We start from the raw sequence: 14,554 nt of genomic DNA on the forward strand, positions 1-14,554 counted from the left end.
CTGCAGCTGGATGAGCTAGCCTGCTGCCTCTCACATTTATCTCGAACAGCTCAAACAAGACAATGATCTCTTCTTTCTAATCAAGATCAGCGAGACAACATTCGATTATCTCCTCTTTCCGATCCCCGCATACGTCAGCCCGGTCCGGTGACTATGACTGGGACTGGAGGAGCATCCATGGATGGATGAATCATGGATGATGATTCATTGCCCATCCTTTTCAACGTCTCCATTATTGGCTCATGTGGCCTAGACTCGTACTTTTGCCCCCCCTCCTTAACGATGAGCTTGTGGTTCTGATGCATCATCATTCCCGGGGTCTGTTTCACAGTATTGTCCCGGACCCCCTCTTCTTGATCCCTCCAGAGGTATATTACCTCCTACTCCGTCGTCCCATCTGCTTAGGTAGATTTATTTTCTTCCAAAAACTCAGTATACTGTTTCCTTGCAAGCCGATTCCAAATCAAGTGCTAACATTATTGTCAACCTCTGGTAAGTGGACTTGACTTCATAATCTGACTTCTTCGAGATATCTCGTTTTTGCTGCCATCAAAATGACGCCGAGACTGTCGTGTCGAATCTTAATCTGCGCGCAAGTGTCATGTAACTTTGTACACACCACAGCGTTTGTACCCTTCTGTACACCACTGTCGCACCTACTGTCACAGGCTTATGCACATCATCCCCATGCATCCCCATCTTGTGTCTCCTGTTCTTCAACTCACGAAGTGAGCAGTGGACACTGCATCTTCGCCCATCCATCTTCCTTCAACCCCCATTCCAACTGAAACCATGAGCAACGACCAGCCACAGTCTCCCCGTCACTGGCACGGAGACCCCGGGAACCGTCACGAGCATCTCAACGTCTGGGTCCGCGGTGGTCCGTCCTCGCCCTACTTCCGCCGTCCTTCGGTGCCAGGCGGATCGGTGTACACTACCGCGACCGGACCGGAGATGACTACCGATAGACGTGTATGTCTTCGTCTATTCTCATGAGCCTTCCTGTATCACATGCCTTTTGTGTTGTGTTCGTCATATGCTATTCAAGCGTTGGAGTCGCAAAAGCAGAGACCAGCAAACCTCATGTAGCAAGCACAGCACAGTCTCTCTCTCTCTCTCTCACAACACTCTACTGACACATCTAATAGGGCTCGAGTTCCTCCGATATGTCTTCCAACTCCACCAACATGTCCAGCAGTCCGCCTCGGGCCCCGGACCGGAGACGCTCCAGTGGCCAAAACTCATCCTTGTTCGAGGGTTTGACTAGTCAGAAGCGGAACTCGGCCGACCCCAACTTTGCATCACGCCGTGAGAGCTATACAGAGCAGGCTCAGACGGGTGGGATGTTCGCCCGGTGGTGGGATGGATACACCCGCGGATCTAACCAGGGAAAGTAAAACCACAGGAGGTGTATATCTTTGGTAGTATGCAACGAGTTTAGTCTTTTGTATCCGCTGTCATATTTTGTTTTGTGTTTGTGGTGAGAGAAAGCATGGGGCGAGAGAAAAGGAAACCACTCAAATGTCCTTGTTGTGTGTATGGGAGCAGAACATGTTGACGGGCTGGTTCGATATTATGTCAAATATGCATCGCAGTCATAGTGTATTCTCATGAGATCAGTGTTCGGCTCAAGAGGTTCATGGCTTCTCTCGTTCAGTCTTGGCCAAGGCCTAGATAGGGTGTTTGTTCAGAGGACGGGTTCCAGGTCAGCAGTAACCCCCGGATGGTTGGTGAAAGGAAATAAACATGGGACATTAGACCCAGAGATTGCAAGGCCGGTATGATCGACCGGGGCATGACATTAAGCATCAAGGTCAAGGCGCTTTTGGACTAGTGCCGTCTGGGGTAAAGAAGTCTAGAGTTCAAAGTCCGATCAATTCGCGTCTGCTACGACCCTACAGCTACGGTCGATCTACATCCAGACTGGAAACACAGAGCCGGGTCACAATGCCCATGCCTCTAGCACCAATCCAGAAAAGAGGACGAATCCTCGAGGGAGATTGCCAAACAAGACAAGACATCCCAACGGGAAGAGGAGAGAAGAGGGAAAGACTGAGTCGCCATCTGGAAGGAACCAAAAGAAGGCGAATTCCAGAAGAGACGAAGCCAACAGGCCGAGATGCACACCTTGCAACTACCGCTTGATAGGGCAGGCAGGAGGCAGAGCAAGAAGACAATGAGCATCCAATGAATTGGATGGCAGCATTTATCATCCAGCAGTACAACTTTTCAATCAATGGTTATGCGGAAAATCATTCACCCTGTGTGAAAGCCTTCATTGAGAGAAAAAGTGGGATGTGTCTTTGAGGAAAATTGGGGGGGAATTTCATATCTCTAACACGCCTAACCTCATTGCCGTGATAGAAACATTTCGTTTCAGAGCAGAGCGACAAAAAAAAGTTGGAAAGAAAAACGCCTGCCCTCTTTCTTCTGTCCATTTTTTTCTTCTTCTTTTCGGTCCCGAGTTCGGTGCCGTTTCCGTCATAAAAGCACATAGCCCTTTCAGAATTGCTTCCTTTTCCCTTCTCCCGTCATTGAAGACTTTCGTAAGGGAGAGAAATCAAGATGACTTCCTAAGGGAAAGGCATTTACCGGACGATACCGTCGAAGCGGTTCTTGAACCACTTGATGGTCTCGGTCTGGTTGATGCGGTGCTGGGAGCCGACTCTGGCCTTGCAGCGGCGGCGCTTGGCAACACGCTCACCGGGGCGGGTCCTATTGGATTACCATTGTCAGGAATCGAGTCGGAGACGAGATCTGGTTGGGGAATATGGTATTCCCCAAAGTCCAAAGGGCCACTCACATGCAGCAGTAGAAGTCCATGCCGTAGATACCGATTCCGGGGTCGTACTTGATACCGAGATCGATGTGCTCGGAGATACCGAAGCCGAAGTTACCGGTCTCGGAGAAGTTGCGCTTGCGGAGCTCGTACTCCTTGACCTTGAGGCCACGCTCGAGGATCTCCTCGGCCTTGGGGCCACGGACGGTGACGTGGACGGAGATCTTTTCGTTACGGCGGATACCGAAGGTACGGACGGTGTAACGGGCCTTGCCTGTAGGTTGCAGAAAAAGTGGTCCATCAGCCCAACTGTTTCCCTCTTTGCGTGGTGCTCTTTTCCTTCCTCTTTTCTTTGTCGTCTTTTCGTTCTTCATTCATCGGATTCGGGATCGGGCGTTCTTACTGTAGACCGGAGTCTGACCGCTCAGCTGCTCGAGCACCTTAGCAGCGCGAGTAAGTCTGTCACCAGACTCGCCGACAGAGATGTTGAGCACGAGCTTCTGGATGCGCAGCTCGCGCATAGGGTTGGCGCTCTTGTCCTTTCCTTCCGACTGCATGGCGAAAAAAATTATGTTAGAAATTTGGGTTCTCTTCGATAGTTTTGCGAGGGAGAAATTCGAGATCGATCGCAAAATCCAGAAATTCTGGACAATGAAGTGCTGGAGATTGAGCTGATGGGAGGGGAACCTACCATGGCGACTGCTTTTGGCGTGAACTGGTCGACTGGTTGAGTGAAAGAGAGACAGGATCGAAAAGTGTGGAAAAGGGAAATGTGTGGGTTGGCCGTGTGGGAAGCGAGAGCCCTTAGTGGCTTGGCATCGGCGCTTCGGCGCCAAGAACGCAAGAGCCGCGCGCTTCACCTGACATGGGCAAGTTGGGAACCTCAAGTCCAGCGGCTCGAGCTCAAGTCAGTCGGTGCCAAAAGTTCCAGCTAGCCTGCTAACCTACTTGCGCGCCTGCTGCCTTTCCCCCCCCCGGATCACGGAGTGAAGTTAACCAGGAAAGAAGCACCTCTTCTTTTCCCCTTCTTCCTGACCCCCACTTCCATTCTTTGAATCCCATCCAAGTCGCATTCGTGCGCAAAACACCGCCTAACATGGCTAACAAGCAGGGCAAGATGGTAAGCTGCGTCACCTCCCCCCACCCCCTCTTCCTTTGATGATGGATGGATTGAGTATCATAGAACAATTTGAGCTAACTGTCTACTTCTTGTAGCAAAACCTCGTGAGTCTCCAACCGTGGTGATGATAATGATGCCATCTGGTGGTCGCCGTGATTCAGCTCTGACTTTGACCGCAGATCAACTACCGGATGAGAGTTACCTTGAACGATGGCCGACAAATGACAGGACAGATGCTTGCATTCGACAAGGTACTACACTTTACTCCGACCTTGCCTGGTTGGATGCATGTTGACATCTCTGCGCAGCACATGAACCTTGTCCTTGCCGACACCGAAGAATTCCGTCGCGTCAAGCGGAAATCTAAGCCCGCCGCCGGGTCGACCACCGCGAGCCTGGTCGAGGCCGAAGAGAAGCGAACCCTCGGTTTGACCATCGTTCGTGGTACTCACGTCGTCTCTTGCTCCGTTGATGGACCCCCACCCGCCGACCCCTCCGCACGTTTGGGAGCAAGCGTCCCCGGTGCTGCCGCTGCCGCTGCTGCTACCCTCGCTGCTGGTCCTGGCATTAGCAAACCCGCTGGACGTGGTCTGCCGGTCGGACTTGGAGGCCCTGCTGCTGGCGTCGGTGGCCCGCCCCCTCCCCCTGGTGGTTTCCCCGGCTTCCCTCCGGGTGGCTTCCCCGGCGCGCCGCCTCCGGGCTTTGCTGGTCGCGGAGGACCTGCTGGAGGACCTCGTAAGTACCCCTTATACTAGCCGTCATTGGCCTGATTGACTGAGCGATAATCTAGCTGGCTTCGCTCCCCCTCCTGGATTTGCGCCCCAAGGTGCTCCTCGTAAGTAACTCTATGTCCTTTGACTATATACTACGTTAACTAACGTCTATTGTGCTGCAGCGGGTGCTTTCCAACCTCCTCCGGGCTTCCAGCCTCCGGGCCAGGGCCGGGGCTATCCTCCTCCCGGGTTTGGCGGACGGTGATTTGATAGTAGGTGGCGTGGCATAATAGCGTACAATCTGACCATGACTTCAAGCATGGCAGAAATCGAGTTGAACGTCGAGCATGAGGCTCAAACCTCTCGCTCATGGTTGGCTTATGGAAGCTTCAACAAATGAAAGCACAGCATCCTCAATTTATCAGGCAAAGGCGTTTCGGCGTGTGCGGATGCTCCTCAGATAAGAAAAGGTCGACTGAAAACAACAAGGCTAGGATCGGCGGAAGCAATGGTAGATATTCTTCCAACAAGCACTGTACTATTCAACTATAATGAGACCCAGAGCTTTATTTTCTTTCACGGTGTCGGACAGGAAAAGCGTATCACTCCGTACTGCATAAAAGCCCCGTAGACCGGAGTCAACGAACTCCGGCAACTGGCCAACACGTGACCTCATCCGAGCCTCTCCGCCCGGCGACGGCGCAGTGACGGGGAGCGCAGCAAAGCAACCCTCGCTCTCTCTGCCTTCTTAACCCGTTCTTCTCCTTTCAGCGTCACTCTCCTCTCAATTAATTCTCCCCTTCGTCGCTCAACATGGCTGCTGTAATCAAGGCAATCAATGCTAAGATCCGTTCCAACAAGGTTCTGGACTATGTCTGCTCTACACGTACGTGTTGCGCCCCGGCTCCCTTCCCCGTGCCCTGACCGAGATCGGCCGGCAATGAAGTCCTGCAGTAAGACGGACAGAAGAGACGACGAAACAGCTTGTCTCCGTCTCACAATGGGCAATTGCTTACAGAGTTGGGATCATGCACATTTTTCAGCTGCTAGTTCATGTCCTCGACTAACCTCTTTATTATCATGCAGATTTCTGGGGCCCTGCCTCCAACTTCGGTATCCCCATCGCCGCTGTCATGGACACCCAGAAGGACCCCGAGATGTACGTTTCACCCAATACCTTCCTTCCTCCCATTTCATTGCGCCTTCACCTTTCGTCCCGCGGCCAAGACGGAAAAGTGGGAGAAGAAGGAGCATCTCGCCCCAAAGAACATTGAAACAATCATAAACACAAAAACAAGAAATCGGAGCCCTGACGCTGATCAAACCCTGCCTCCCACAGCATTTCCGGCCAAATGACCGGTGCCCTCGTGATCTACTCCGGTACCTTCATGCGCTACGCTCTCGCCGTCTCCCCCAAGAACTACCTTCTGTTCGCCTGCCACGCCGTCAACTTCTCCGCCCAGCTGACCCAAGGTTACCGCTACCTGAACTACTGGAAGTGAGTTCTCTCTTTTCCCCCTCAGACCCCTCCCAATATCCGACCTACGTGGTTGTCAAACCGTCCCAACCGACCACAGAAACTAATATCTATCTCAAAAACAGCTGGGGTGGCCGTGAAGCCAAGCTCGCCCAGGCCGCTCAGCAGGGCAAGGAAGCCACCGAAGCCGGGCAATAGACAACGCCTCTTCGCCCTGTCTCTCTCGCTCTCGCTCCTCCCCTATGAGGTTTTCTCGTCCTCTTTTTCTGTGCTGCGGGTGTGGCGGGGTTGGTTCGCCGAATGGAATTGCGGGTGTTTGGAACCTGTATGATGTAGCAGTTAGGTAAGGGGAGAGGGATTTACAGATCATTTTCCTTTATTCCTTTATCCTTTGTCTGTAAGGGGGGGGGCTGGCTGGCTGCTGCTGTTGCTTCTGAATACACGGTTTTGTGGGTTCTCGTGGCTTTCTTCCGGCTCCTCCGCTTTCCGTTACTAGCAAGTTCTTGCATGGCGGGTTGCTTTGGTTTTTTTTTTGTATATAGCTCTCTCTCTTTTCTCTCTCTATCGCGTCCTACTAGAATTGGATATTGGTCCGGTTAGGTTCCCTTCTTCCTATAGTCTTTTGAAGTGTTGTCTACGCAGAGCTCTTGATTGTCTTGTGGGTTCATGATGTATAGTGCGTAAATTGGCAATCTCGTCTAGAGTCTATATCAAACATGGCAAGAAACCGGTCGAGGGAACCAGAGCAGATAGGGAAGGGCAGGGTTGATGTTGACAATGGTCTCGTAACCAAGCACAGAGACAGAACAAGCAAGTAAGCAAGATAATCGAACAGACAGAAGAACTATGTATCTGTAACAACAGTAGTGGGCATCACAAGTGTCCATCATATAAGTACTGGACAATTCGTTAGGGAAGGATCAGAGATCAGAGGAGGATCAGTAGACAATTCGTGGAGCAATCTATACAGATCAGGAGTCGCAGTATCCCGGAGGCTTGACGTCGCCGCCATTGATCCAGTTGCTCAGCGTCAGAGATGTTGTGTACAGACAGCTGAGGACACCGAAGATGGCCAGAGCTATGTCGGCAATCTGTTGTCTGCGAGACTGAGCGCAGGCTTTGAGGTGAAGTAGAGGCTGTGTGATACATTGTCAGTGATAAGGTGACAAAGGACGGGAAGAGCGGTGCAGGGGCTAAAGAGCTTACCGGATATACATAGATCAATGGAACACAGGCGAAACTGCCAACGAGCGACACAAACTTGTCGAGATCTTCGGCGCCGCCCCAGGCGACGAATGCGCAAATCATGACGAGGAAGAATCGGAAACAGTTCTTCTTCCACTTGATCCAGGGGTTATACTTTCCACTGCGTGTGAACAGCTCGTTCTCCATGATACGAATGGCAGGGAAGAGCTGCAGCGGGGTGCTGAGAAGGATGGCTAGAGAGTAGAGGAACTGCACCGCGTTCACGAATTTGTCATCCTGGGGAAGGTTCAGGATGACAACAGTCTTGGTCGCCGAACCGTAGGCTGCATAGCTGACGGCGCCAGCGGAAAGGAACACAATTGTGATAATGACCATGACGCCAGCCAGAACACCGGGGAAGCGGTGAGGTTCCTTCATAGATTCTTGGATGGGGATGATCAAGCCAATTCCTTCGTACGTGAAGATGGCTGTTCCGATGAATAGAGTCCACGTGGACGGGTTAAAAGAGATGATGTCGGAGATACCACCCTGGTTCGAGATGGTAAGAAAATCATAGTAGAAGAGATAAATCAGACCAAGCAGAATAAAGAGATCAGCGACCAGTGCGGTAAAACCAAGTTTGCTGATATCGCGGATCAACGAAAGAGGAAGGAAGATGACTAGCTGCAACAACACCATGAATTTGATGTCAATGAAAGACTTGCAGTTGCTCACGGCGAGGACGAAGGCTTGTAGGTTCTCCGCGGTAAACACGATGTACGCCGACACGAAGCCTAGCTGGCTCAGAACAATCGAGCCCAGGATAATGCGCCGCATGTGTTTGCCGTAGAGATGGCCGCCAATGTCACCAAACGAGCCATCAACCTTCAACCGGGTGTTGACCAGGAGTATGAAGCAGTAGAAACTGAGAAGCGACACTGCAAGCAGAACCATGCTACTGAACAGCATCCCTCCATTCAAGAAAGCCCTTGGAAGGAACAGAACTCCCGTTCCCACAAAGGACTTAAGTAGTAGAAGAGCCGCTCCTGTCACCGTATTGTTTCCAGTGCCACCGCGCGGCTTGCGCTTTCTTCTACCAGCCGTATCCGGGCGAAGCAAAGCCGAGTCTTCACCTGGTTCTCTACCCTCCACTTCGTCATAGGTATCGGACGAGAAGTACTCGTCAGGACCCAGCACCTCATCATCCTCTTCTAGCTCTTCACCCGCAAAGTGACCATATAGGGTCAAGAATTCAAGAAAGCTGCTTGTCGGAAACTGAGGTTGGCTGACGGGCGCCTGCAAACCTGAGTCTTCAGAGTCCCCAGGGCCTACAGCTCTTCGCAGATAGTCCCTGCGGAACCCTCCCGGCACACGAATGCTGTTGATGTTCATGGTTTCGTCTTGGGGCAGAGGCCGGTTATGGCTGAAACTCCTACTCCGTTGCGGTTTACGCAGGGAATTACCAGCTTCTGCATCTTCCGCCCATCTGTAAACCTGCCTGGTTATGTCACCACCCTGGAGCTGCAAGCTGGAGAACTCGTCGTCCGCGTTACTGGCGGCATCGCCCGAGAAATAGTAATCTCGGCCTTCCCCATTTTGAGGTTGTACCAGATGCCGCTTGACAACTTCCGGATCTTCGTAAGGACCCGCTGAATACTCCGAGCCCTCTCGTCCGTCAAAGGATCCGTAGTTCGATCGAATGGGTTGGTTTAGTAGAGCAGGAGACGCGGTCTGTCTGGGCGGAGTTCCTACTCTCGCTGGCGGCGATTTACCCATGTACTCCTGGAGAGCAGAGGAGATCATTGAATGGCCCGGGCCTGGTATGGAGGAGGGATGGTCAACTTTGCGATAATCCTCGACGGTGCCACTTGCCGACTGCACGGGCACGGGCACCTGTCGGGATGAGTAAGAATGATTGGAGGGAGAGGGAATCGGGGACGCCAGGCGGGCGATCGAGGCATGCCTCACCGAGGCGTCGGTTGCAGGAGATCTAGACCGCATTGCAGAGGTAGAAATTGGCGACGATGAACGGGGCCGTAAAGACGAAGAGCCCTCCCCATTGTCGAATGCCTTTGGGGATGACATTTTGGCAGATGAGTTAGAAGTGTCCTTGTGCAAGGATCAGACAAACCCTGGAACAATCCCGAAAACAATTCGTCTATTTGAGTTTTCGAAAGTGAACCAAGATTAAGAGATAACCGGTTTGACAGAAGAAGTCTGAGCTGATCAAAGAGCAGAGTTCGGGGAGAAGAGAGAGAGAGGGTGTGTGTGTGTGTCTGTGGAGGGGGAGAAAGAAGAATAGCTAATGAAGGTCGAAAGAAAGCCGGGGATAAGTGCAAGCCACAATTGATTCACCGCATTAGACCGACAGGGACACTAACTAGCTAAGCCTCCTGTGAGTTGACTTAGCTAGTCTCCAGCCTATTTTCCAACGTAACCCGAAAAAGGATGAGGCGGGTGAATTGAATCATGTCCACGCTGTAACATAGTCTATATGTAGGAAGAATGATGAGAGATCATCGATTTAGTCGCAAACGAGGCAATACGAGGAGAAGCACAGACGATTTGCACTGTTTGTTTAGGGGCCACATGAGGTCATCGCCGCCCGATGAATTTGCTTGAAGATAACGGTTAATCAAACACGCGATTGGCATCCATCCATCCATTCCTCCCCCATATCTCGTGCTCGTGCTACTTGCTTACCTTACTTCCCCTTTACTCTCCATTCTGTTACACGAGGATTACTGCTGTCGCTGTTGTCACATTACTCTCCTCGTGACTGGGTCAGCAGTAAATTCCTTATCGCCGAGTCCGCCTCCCCTTCCAATCTTAGTCTTTCCCCGGACTTGACAGTTCTCCACCCCACCCTCCCAATTTTTATCGGGGGTGCTTGCATGCAGGCCAGGCGGACACACACACTCAAAAGGAGTGGAGGCGCTGAAATCGATGACTGACCAGCGGGCCGCCAATTCTTCGGACTCCCTGTCTCGACGGAGGCCCAATTTCTCCACGCGCACCGCTGAGGAGGATGTCTCCAGATTAGACCCTAGTGAATCGACCAAAGCATCACCGGAACACAGTAGTAAAGTCTTTCAAGGAACAACTACTGTTCCCAATCGTGAGAACCATCGATATGAACCGCTGAGGCCATCTTCACGTTCGCCTGAGCGGCACCGTCACTCACTTCCTACCAATCTCTTCAGTAATGTTACCCAGTGGTGGAGCGGACAAGGCAGGGATGGAAGACACGACTTTCCCAGGGAAGGGACTCTTCCTCCACCCCCAGCTTCAGGTCCCTTCAGAGAGTCTGGCGTAGACCAGAAAGAGCGCGAGGCTCAGAACCGAGCTTCCGACAATCCTGACAAGCTGGGGACATTTTCAGGAGTCTTTGTACCAACGACATTGAACGTCTTGAGTATTTTGATGTTTCTCCGGTTCGGGTTCATCCTTGGACAAGCTGGACTGCTGGGAATGCTAGGTAAACATACTGCATGTCGTATCTAGAAACACCGATGACTGACTGACAGAAACAAGGTCTACTTGTCATTTCGTACACCATCAACCTGGTGACGACTATGTCGCTTTCCGCCATCGCGACTAATGGCACAGTCCGCGGTGGTGGCGCATACTATCTGATCTCTCGCTCACTGGGCCCCGAGTTTGGTGGCTCCATTGGCATAGTATTCTATCTTGGATATGTGCTGAACACTGGTATGAATGCGGTGGGTCTGGTTGATTGTTTCAAACAGAACTTCGGCACAGAATCCGGCACTTGGGCCAATTTTCTCGAAGAGGGCTTCTGGTGGCAGTATCTCTGGGGCACCATAATCCTAGTCCTCTGTACTGGAATATGCTTAGCTGGAAGCTCGATCTTTTCCAGGGCCAGCAACGGACTGTTGGTCATCCTGCTGGTCGCAACCTTCAGCATACCATTATCTGCAATATTCATGAAACCGTTCAGCATCCCGAGAATCGGAGTCGAGTTCACGGGCTTCCGCCTACAGACGTTGTTAGAGAATCTCAAGCCCAAGCTCACCAAGGGTGCGGCAGGCAGCCAGCTCCCAGGACGTGAGAACTTCCAAGATCTGTTTGGTATCTTGTTCCCTGCTACTGGTGGTATTTTCGCGTAGGTACGTCTCCCACGACCATAGTATACGAGACTCACACATCAGCAGCGGTGCTAGTATGTCTGGGGATCTGAAGAACCCTAGCAAATCCATCCCAAAGGGCACTCTGTGCGGCCTGGGGCTCACATTTGTGACTTATACTTTGGTGATCGTCGCTATGGCTGCCTCCATCACCCGTGACTCATTTTACAGAAATGCCAATGTTGTACAAGTAGTGAGTGATTGCATAAAAGACTACGCATTATCACGTGCTAATTGTATGGCAGGCGAATCTCTCCGGGGCTGTCATCCTCATGGGGGAGTTTGCAACCAGTTTCTTCTCATCATTGATGGGAGTTATCGGTTCGGCCAAGCTTCTTCAAGCAATTGCACGAGATGGCCTGCTTCCAGGGCTGGGGATCTTCGGCCAGGGCACGAAGAAAGCTGATGAACCTGTCTACGCGATCATCATAACCTACATAGTCGCTCAAGTTACGATGCTGTTTGACATCAACCAGATTGCCTCATTCGTAACCATGACATATCTCATGACATTCCTTGTCACAAACCTTGCCTGTTTTCTGCTGAAGATCGGCTCTGCTCCGAATTTCCGCCCCTCCTTCCACTATTTCAACTGGCAGACCGCAGCAACAGGCGCGTTGGTCTGCGGGGCAAGCATGTTTTTTGTGGATGGCGTCTATGCTTCAGGTTGCGTTGCGATACTGATGCTACTCTTCCTTCTCATTCACTATAGTTCACCGCCCAAGCCATGGGGGGATGTGAGCCAGAGTCTGATCTACCACCAGGTACGAAAGTACTTGCTTCGGCTTCGGCAAGAGCACGTCAAGTTCTGGCGACCCCAGATCTTACTATTTGTGACCAACCTGGAGGAACAGTCTCGGATGATATCCTTCTGCAACTCTCTGAAAAAAGGGGGCTTATTTGTACTAGGTCACGTTCTTGTCACCGATGACTTTTCCGCAGCCGTGCCGGAAGCCCGGCGTCAACAGAGTGCGTGGACCAAGTTCGTTGAGAATTCTAGAGTCAAGGCTTTTGTCAATATCACGGTCTCTCCAACACCAGAATGGGGTATTCGCAATGTGGCTTTGAGTGCGGGACTTGGCGGAATGCGACCGAATATTGTGATCATCGATCAGTTCCGTAAAGGCCGGTCCTTAGTGGAGAAATTCCAATTTCCAGGCCGAAGAGATTCAGGACGAAAAGACTCAGGAGGTAGACGCATCTCGCGTGAGGCAATTTCAGTGACAGACAGCTCGCCCGAGACACCAATGGCCTGCCGAAGCTATGTGACTATCTTGGAGGATCTCCTCTTCAAGCTGCGCATGAACGTTGCTGTGGCTAAAGGATTCGAAAACCTCGAGCTGCCCGGTCCTCAGGGACAACATATGAAAAAGTATATCGATCTTTGGCCCATTCAGATGAGTGCAGAGCTAGGCGCGGATACTGAGAGCAAGAAGAATGTTTTGACTACGAACTTCGACACTTACACCTTGATCTTGCAATTAGGGTGTATCCTTAACACCGTCCCGTCTTGGAAAAAGACATACAAGCTGCGGGTATCAGTATTCGTCGAGTACGAGACTGACGTGGAGGACGAACGGGGCAGGGTCGAGGCGTTGTTAGAAAAGCTCAGAATCGAGGCCGAGGTCTTGGTGTTCTGGCTTGCCTGCGGAGACCTCAAAACATACCGTATGATTGTGAATGGTGAAGTGACTCCAGAGACGGAAGATTATGCCGACCATGTTCACGAAGCTCTCAAGGATGAAGATTGGTGGCAAGACATTCGACGAGCTCGTAGCGTTCTCGAGGCCCATGACCAGGCCGAACTGGATAGAGTCGCCCACTCAAGAGAGAGGATGTCCAGCTGGCCTGTCCAAAGCCCGGAAAGTGGTATCCAACGACCACCGCACCAGCTGGTTGGCGGACTGCGAAAGCTCATGCAGTCGTCCAAACGACGACGATCAATTTCCAGCTTCCGTGGCCTCGGAAGCGTCAGTCTGGGTATGCAAACCCATCGCCTGCTCGATGCTTTCGTGGACTACGACGTCTCCAGCGAGTCCAGCACAAGTGACAGCAGCGACGAGGAGTTTGAACCATACCGGGATGATAACGACTCTGATGAGGAAGACGAGCATCACCAACACGACTACTCCCATGGCCCCGACCAAAGCTCCCAGCAGAATATTTTCAGCTCCATTAAAGCCAAACAAAGAGAATCATCTGAGTCTGTTACCCCGGACCAACCCGTCCCCTCGATCATCATGACCGCCGACACTGGCACAGACCCCGCAGGAACCCCTCAAACTCCCCCATCACCATCAACTGTCCTCCCGCGGCCCAAACCCTCCCGCTCACCGTCCAGCAACCGCTTCAGCTCCTCCCCCATCCCTGAAGCCCGCGTCAACACCGAAGAAGAAGGCGCTGGCCCGTCCATCATGTTCGCCGCTAGCTCCTCCCCGCCGCGCTCCGCCTCTCACCACCGAATTGAATCCATCTATACCCGCCGTTCATCCTCCGGGCCCTCGTCTGTTTTTGCAGCGCGAGCGGCAGCCGCATCTGGATACCCACAGCAGGCGTCTGTGCCCTTCTCGTTCAACGATTTACCAAGCCGGGCGCAGCACCTGATTCTGAACGAGCTAATGGTGAGACATAGCGAAGACACGGCGGTGATCTTCACGACACTGCCATCACCGTCCGAGGGAACGGCGCAGAATGAGACGGCGAGTGCTTCGTACCTGAGCGATCTGGAGATCTTCTGGCAGGGTTTGCCGCCTTGTTTGCTGGTGCATAGCAACAGTATGACTGTAACGATGAACCTGTGATGTTTCTTAGTATTGATGTTGTAGAAAAGTTGCTGAGAAAACTAAGACAGCAAAATAAAAAAAAAGACAAGAGAAGACGCATGTATGATATAGCAGCTCGTTGATGTATATTTATGTATCAGCACATTGAAAGATACCAACCATTCGAAATCTACTGATCTAGAGATACTGACTCCTATGCTCATAATGGGCAACAGGGGGCTTATCTTCATAATCTTTTTTTTTAACTCCGATTATAACCCATGTGTTGGTGACGGAATATATAAATCAAAACCTTGCCAGGGTAAACAAACCTTATATACACCCGAAAAATGAAACCAAGGAGTGACAA

The 14,554-nt window shown here is 51.8% G+C and overlaps 7 protein-coding genes across 7 annotated transcripts; 4 read left to right on the forward strand and 3 right to left on the reverse strand.

Annotated features, from left to right (window-relative positions):
• The first annotated feature begins 46 nt into the window (after positions 1-46).
• On the forward strand, positions 47-1,626 carry BO95DRAFT_437472 (uncharacterized protein). Its single transcript, XM_025585277.1, has 3 exons — positions 47-492; positions 737-972; positions 1,149-1,626. Exons 1-3 carry the CDS (start codon positions 243-245, stop codon positions 1,395-1,397), a joined length of 735 nt encoding a protein of 244 aa, XP_025447832.1. The 5' UTR covers positions 47-242; the 3' UTR covers positions 1,398-1,626.
• A 216-nt stretch (positions 1,627-1,842) lies between these two features.
• Positions 1,843-2,463, reverse strand: BO95DRAFT_209 (uncharacterized protein). Its single transcript, XM_025581101.1, has one exon. The coding sequence runs from the start codon at positions 2,211-2,213 to the stop codon at positions 1,902-1,904; it is 312 nt and encodes a 103-aa protein (XP_025447833.1). The 5' UTR covers positions 2,214-2,463; the 3' UTR covers positions 1,843-1,901.
• A 125-nt stretch (positions 2,464-2,588) lies between these two features.
• On the reverse strand, positions 2,589-3,336 carry BO95DRAFT_426563 (60S ribosomal protein uL5; the record flags this gene model as incomplete). The annotated part of the gene is made up of 3 exons (XM_025584755.1): positions 2,589-2,715; positions 2,804-3,053; positions 3,183-3,336. 3 exons carry the CDS (start codon positions 3,334-3,336, stop codon positions 2,589-2,591), a joined length of 531 nt encoding a protein of 176 aa, XP_025447834.1.
• Positions 3,337-3,696: 360 nt separating this feature from the next.
• BO95DRAFT_437475 (small nuclear ribonucleoprotein-associated protein) lies at positions 3,697-5,176 on the forward strand. The gene is made up of 6 exons (XM_025585278.1): positions 3,697-3,899; positions 3,995-4,003; positions 4,079-4,150; positions 4,208-4,634; positions 4,690-4,734; positions 4,795-5,176. The coding sequence occupies exons 1-6, from the start codon at positions 3,876-3,878 to the stop codon at positions 4,875-4,877; spliced, it is 660 nt and encodes a 219-aa protein (XP_025447835.1). The 5' UTR covers positions 3,697-3,875; the 3' UTR covers positions 4,878-5,176.
• A 180-nt stretch (positions 5,177-5,356) lies between these two features.
• BO95DRAFT_437478 (pyruvate transporter MPC1) lies at positions 5,357-6,696 on the forward strand. Its single transcript, XM_025585279.1, has 4 exons — positions 5,357-5,498; positions 5,699-5,771; positions 5,952-6,110; positions 6,215-6,696. Exons 1-4 carry the CDS (start codon positions 5,426-5,428, stop codon positions 6,285-6,287), a joined length of 378 nt encoding a protein of 125 aa, XP_025447836.1. The 5' UTR covers positions 5,357-5,425; the 3' UTR covers positions 6,288-6,696.
• A 58-nt stretch (positions 6,697-6,754) lies between these two features.
• On the reverse strand, positions 6,755-9,765 carry BO95DRAFT_377778 (putative amino acid transporter). Its single transcript, XM_025583282.1, has 2 exons — positions 7,296-9,765; positions 6,755-7,225 (listed from the first exon to the last, which is right to left on the reverse strand). Exons 1-2 carry the CDS (start codon positions 9,357-9,359, stop codon positions 7,061-7,063), a joined length of 2,229 nt encoding a protein of 742 aa, XP_025447837.1. The 5' UTR covers positions 9,360-9,765; the 3' UTR covers positions 6,755-7,060.
• A 181-nt stretch (positions 9,766-9,946) lies between these two features.
• On the forward strand, positions 9,947-14,361 carry BO95DRAFT_377779 (putative cation chloride cotransporter). The gene is made up of 4 exons (XM_025583283.1): positions 9,947-10,752; positions 10,809-11,400; positions 11,450-11,615; positions 11,668-14,361. Exons 1-4 carry the CDS (start codon positions 10,221-10,223, stop codon positions 14,221-14,223), a joined length of 3,846 nt encoding a protein of 1,281 aa, XP_025447838.1. The 5' UTR covers positions 9,947-10,220; the 3' UTR covers positions 14,224-14,361.
• The last annotated feature ends 193 nt before the right edge of the window (positions 14,362-14,554 follow it).

Source organism: Aspergillus brunneoviolaceus (genome assembly GCF_003184695.1).
Source record: "Aspergillus brunneoviolaceus CBS 621.78 unplaced genomic scaffold BO95scaffold_1, whole genome shotgun sequence".
NCBI lineage: Eukaryota > Fungi > Ascomycota > Eurotiomycetes > Eurotiales > Aspergillaceae > Aspergillus > Aspergillus brunneoviolaceus.

Coding starts and splice junctions, on each gene's coding strand:
- BO95DRAFT_437472 (XM_025585277.1), top strand. CDS start 243: ATGTGGCCTAGACTCGTACTTTTGCCCCCCCTCCTTAACGATGAGCTT. Junction 493..736: donor AACATTATTGTCAACCTCTG/GTAAGTGGACTT, acceptor CGAAGTGAGCAG/TGGACACTGCATCTTCGCCC. Junction 973..1,148: donor AGATGACTACCGATAGACGT/GTATGTCTTCGT, acceptor CACATCTAATAG/GGCTCGAGTTCCTCCGATAT.
- BO95DRAFT_209 (XM_025581101.1), bottom strand. CDS start 2,213: ATGATAAATGCTGCCATCCAATTCATTGGATGCTCATTGTCTTCTTGC.
- BO95DRAFT_437475 (XM_025585278.1), top strand. CDS start 3,876: ATGGCTAACAAGCAGGGCAAGATG. Junction 4,151..4,207: donor AGATGCTTGCATTCGACAAG/GTACTACACTTT, acceptor ATCTCTGCGCAG/CACATGAACCTTGTCCTTGC. Junction 4,635..4,689: donor AGGACCTGCTGGAGGACCTC/GTAAGTACCCCT, acceptor GCGATAATCTAG/CTGGCTTCGCTCCCCCTCCT.
- BO95DRAFT_437478 (XM_025585279.1), top strand. CDS start 5,426: ATGGCTGCTGTAATCAAGGCAATCAATGCTAAGATCCGTTCCAACAAG. Junction 5,499..5,698: donor GGACTATGTCTGCTCTACAC/GTACGTGTTGCG, acceptor ATTATCATGCAG/ATTTCTGGGGCCCTGCCTCC. Junction 6,111..6,214: donor CGCTACCTGAACTACTGGAA/GTGAGTTCTCTC, acceptor TCTCAAAAACAG/CTGGGGTGGCCGTGAAGCCA.
- BO95DRAFT_377778 (XM_025583282.1), bottom strand. CDS start 9,359: ATGTCATCCCCAAAGGCATTCGACAATGGGGAGGGCTCTTCGTCTTTA. Junction 7,226..7,295: donor CATTGATCTATGTATATCCG/GTAAGCTCTTTA, acceptor TGTATCACACAG/CCTCTACTTCACCTCAAAGC.
- BO95DRAFT_377779 (XM_025583283.1), top strand. CDS start 10,221: ATGACTGACCAGCGGGCCGCCAATTCTTCGGACTCCCTGTCTCGACGG. Junction 10,753..10,808: donor TGGACTGCTGGGAATGCTAG/GTAAACATACTG, acceptor GACAGAAACAAG/GTCTACTTGTCATTTCGTAC. Junction 11,616..11,667: donor ATGCCAATGTTGTACAAGTA/GTGAGTGATTGC, acceptor ATTGTATGGCAG/GCGAATCTCTCCGGGGCTGT.